At 42.9% G+C, this 4,191-nt stretch overlaps 1 protein-coding gene across 1 annotated transcript; it reads left to right on the top strand.

The window, feature by feature from the left end:
- Positions 1 to 1,491: 1,491 nt before the first annotated feature.
- Positions 1,492 to 3,502, top strand: LOC129592950 (uncharacterized). The gene is made up of 5 exons (XM_055489109.1): positions 1,492 to 1,497; positions 1,985 to 2,149; positions 2,494 to 2,592; positions 2,661 to 2,807; positions 2,876 to 3,502. Exons 4-5 carry the CDS (start codon positions 2,675 to 2,677, stop codon positions 3,388 to 3,390), a joined length of 648 nt encoding a protein of 215 aa, XP_055345084.1. The 5' UTR covers positions 1,492 to 1,497; positions 1,985 to 2,149; positions 2,494 to 2,592; positions 2,661 to 2,674; the 3' UTR covers positions 3,391 to 3,502.
- The last annotated feature ends 689 nt before the right edge of the window (positions 3,503 to 4,191 follow it).

Below are 4,191 nucleotides of genomic sequence, written 5' to 3' on the forward strand. Positions count from 1 at the left end.
TGCATTTTATGTACCGTATTACAAAAGCATTTCAAAAATCCGATTCCATGGTGACAATACTCTAATGAGTACTGTACTTAAAAAGTATATCATGTGGCAACGACCGACGAACGGACATTACCATTACCATCTGTTGGAATATATAATGGCATGGGCATGTTTGTTGGCGGTGACAGACGAACGGACATCACCAGTTACATGGGGTATGAGTATATACGGCCACCGCGCATACGCGCATTTGTTTCCAGTGCTACTGTGCGTATGTGCATTTTGTGGCGGTGACCGACGAACGGACATCACCAGTTACATGGGGTGTGAGTATATACGGCCACCGCGCATACGCGCATTTGTTTCCAGTGCTACTGTGCGTATGTGCATTTTGTGGCGGTGACCGACGAACGGACATCACCAGTTACATGGGGTGTGAGTGTATACGGCCACTGCGCATATGTGCATTTGTTTCCAATGCTACTGTGCGCAAGTGCATTTGTGGCGGTGACCGACGAACGGACATCACTTTTCCCATTAATTCTGAACATAGAGGACCTTCGCTACGCTTCGGTCGATCAAGTGATGCGAATTTGCTGTTACCGGCGTGGAAATGCAACGATAAATCTCTTTTGGAACTCTGTTTCTTGCTGGTACTAATACTGATAGTTGCAACCATAGTGCCATTTAGTGAGTGCAGCCTTGAAGTACAATTTCAGATTGAAATCTTTATGGTTGCGAAGTGTTGCGCTCCTGGCGGCGCGGTATGTTAAATCGGAGACGTTGAAAAATAACGTGTGCGTCAGATGACTCAGGCTGGACAAGCTCAGAATAAAATTTATCCTGCTTACGTTGATTTTTAATTTGCAAGATGTGCAGGAGATGCTAAAGTAGTACAAAAAATGTAAAACTAGATACAGCGCAACTGCACAAGAAAACTTATGTCATTTATGTGTACATATTACGAGGCCGTACAAACGTAAATGAGGCCTTGCTGAGGAGCAGCAGACCCAAAATCATTACTTTCACTCACTATTTGCAAAATGCAGGAACTCGCGCAGATACTTTTGTTTCATCTGAAGATGTAACGCTGTCTCTGATCAGGCATTACAAAGTGAAAACTCACCTGATTGTACACCTACCACATGGTACATACTGAAGTATGCGAATATGGTCACTCGCCACCTAGGTTGAATCACGAAAATTAAGCTAACAAAATTTGCAGTAAGATTTGCACTTTTGTCATCGTAAACCCGGATACTTCTAACGTTAGTTGTTTTGCTATTAGTTGATAGTCGCCGGAGCGGTAAAGTACAAAGGAGCGGAAGCTTAAAACGACACTCATTACATACATGTATATGACTAACGCAGCCGGGTACGGGCCTGCATTGCATAACCGTAAAATTTTGTATCTATCGTAAAATTTTGTAGTTGGTACTCGTAAAATTTTGTAGTCTGATTTGCCATCAAGCACAACAGCAGTTACATACCGACCATCGGAAGAATGCGGTACTCTTCTGTGACATCCGTATTCCTGCTTTTTTTAGTGCGCTTTTCTGCCAAAGGACTTCGGTTGGTAATAATAGGGCTGGGAACAGGACGGCTATATTGCCCTGAACCCGTACTTTTTCAATTTTTCTCTCCCTGAACCTGTCCTGTCCCTGAAACTCATCGTGTCGATCAACCTGAACCTGTCCTGAACCTCATGCCCTTCACCCTGAGCCTGACCTGAAAACCTGAGCGTGTTGAAATTAAATTTTAGTTTTAAAATTTTTTCCGCACTTTCACATCGGAAAGTCGATGAGCAGACAGTAGCGAAACGAGCTAACGCGCGCGTAGCGCGCGCATTTTTAGTGTAACGTACTGAGGTAGTGTGTTTTTATGCACTTTTAGCGCGTGATGCAGCCATCACCCGCAATTGTCAACTTGCGGGTGCCATGTTTGTCTTCCGCAAAACTGAAATTCCGATAACTTTAATTTTCTTTAAAAAATTCAGGTTCCTGCAGGACTGAGTTACGCCCTGTCCCTGAACTTTCAGGCAGTTTAATTACCCTGAACCTGAGGCAGATTTCAGGGCAGCATTTTACCCTGGAACTGTCCTGCAGGGACAGGATCCTGCAGGATCAGGACAGGATCCCTGCCCTGCGCCCAGCTCTAGTTGGTATGTATGGAAAACGTAAAGTTACAGAAACGCCACATGGGGGGTTTCTGTTGTTCGTTTGCTCACTTAGCTTATCTGTAGTAACACTGTTTGGTCCGAGGCATTGAGTGTTTGATGATATAAAAGTGATGTCGAGAAAAAACACGTACATCGGTTTAGAAAAAGGCGGTTTTAAAACTATTTTCGATGATACAGTATTCCGTGTAGGGTTTTCCCATATACCGGTCTTTGCACTTCCGCTGCATGTTTGCTGCATGCTTTCACTACAGTAGGCATTAATTAGGCAAACCTTCGGCTGCATGCAAAAACGATTCATCAACAGATAAAAGCGCTTTTAACTCTAGATGCCGCGATAATTTACAACGATGGAAATGAATATACGATACCACGCAACATACAAGCGAGCAAAGCCGCTAAAAAACTCAGGCAAATAGAAAATTTAGGTACCTGTAGTACTTATACTGTGTTTACTTATCCAGAAGAATATTTTGCAACTAAATTTCGTTTTCAGACTGCAAGCATTGCATGGAGAATATCAGAGCCGGAATGGCATCCTCGCCCTCCGTAATGTCTTTGCAGTATAATCATAAACCAATTCTGGCACTCGGGATACTGCAGGTGCTGTTTGGAGCGGCTATGATTATCACCGACATCGTCAGTAAGTAAAAATGCCGAAGAAAACTATTTGCTTCGCCGTGGCACATTTCTAAAACAAATACCGTTTAGATTTCAACATCATTCCGACTTCGGACAGCTTGTACTTCAGCCTCTTTGGCTCCGGTTTTTATATCGGCAGTTTTTACATCATTACGGGCTCCTTGGGGATTGCCGCCGGGAGACCGTTACCCAGCGGGCAATCGTCGCGTTCCCGCCGATGTCTTCTTCTCACCACCCTGGTGATGAGCATCTTGTCAACTATCATGGCAGCATCCTTGATCGTGGTGCTTGGATTTCTCCTGCACATTTATTTTCATGCCGGCGATGATGACGACAGTGGTACCTACTGCGGTAACTGGAAAGAGTGTGCAGTCTTAAGGGCCCGCGGCAAAGCCATCCTTTGGAGCTTCTTGGGACTACAAAGTATTATTTTAGTTTGTAGTTTGGGTCAGTCAGTTACTGCGGGAATAAACGGGCGCAAAATGCTGAAAGGCAACGAAATCCCACAAGTGGTGTACCTCCAGCCTGACGTCAGTTATCCACAAGGAGTGCCGGAACAGTGGGTTCCTTTCGTGGCAGAATAACTAGTACAATCGCCTTTTGCACTGATTTTAGTGCAGGTTCATTTATAATGCCGATGTTCTTAAACAATTAGCATGAGCGATGGTAAACGGAATTAAATGCATAATATGATATGCCCGGTAAAAGACACGTCGAATTATTATTTACATGAAACCAGTAGCGCCGCTTCATGGCGTCAAGAGCAAAATGCCAAAGAATCGTATGCAACTCCCCTACAAGATCATAAAACTGGTACATAGATTGTGCAATGGTGACCGTTTTTCAGGTGCGCTTTTTAGGCGCGCATAATACAGTAATGTCATGAAGCGACGTTAAGTGATCAATTAAACTTTACTGGCAGTAGTGAATTTTGCTTATTTGTGTACTGCTAATTTTTGATTAGAAATTCGGCAATAAATTATCATTGATTTGTAAGCATTGCAACTCATGTTTCCGGGGGGCAACCAATGGGTTGTGCTTGTAAGTGTCAATTTTATTATAAAAGCTGTTATAGATTTTTGCTTTTTGGCGACGACTTGGAAATTATTATTAAATTTACAAATTTCTAATTATGAATTTTAGAATACCCGTATTAACTTTAAGTCCACTGTCCAACAACAAATCTAAAGGAGTTTTGCACACATTCGCTTCTTGTCCGCTCGTGTTTTATCAGGACTGGTCGGCTGCTTAAAAAAATTTATTAAACCATTTAATTCATTGTTAACAAAATCACAGCAAAGCTGCCAAGAGAAACAACATCGGGCACTAATTATTCCCGAACAGCCGATCTAAATGCTAAGAAAATATCCTCGTTGTCTCTCATT

This window comes from Paramacrobiotus metropolitanus, unplaced genomic scaffold (genome assembly GCF_019649055.1).
Source record: "Paramacrobiotus metropolitanus isolate TYO unplaced genomic scaffold, Prichtersi_v1.0 Parri_scaffold0000057, whole genome shotgun sequence".
NCBI lineage: Eukaryota > Metazoa > Tardigrada > Eutardigrada > Parachela > Macrobiotidae > Paramacrobiotus > Paramacrobiotus metropolitanus.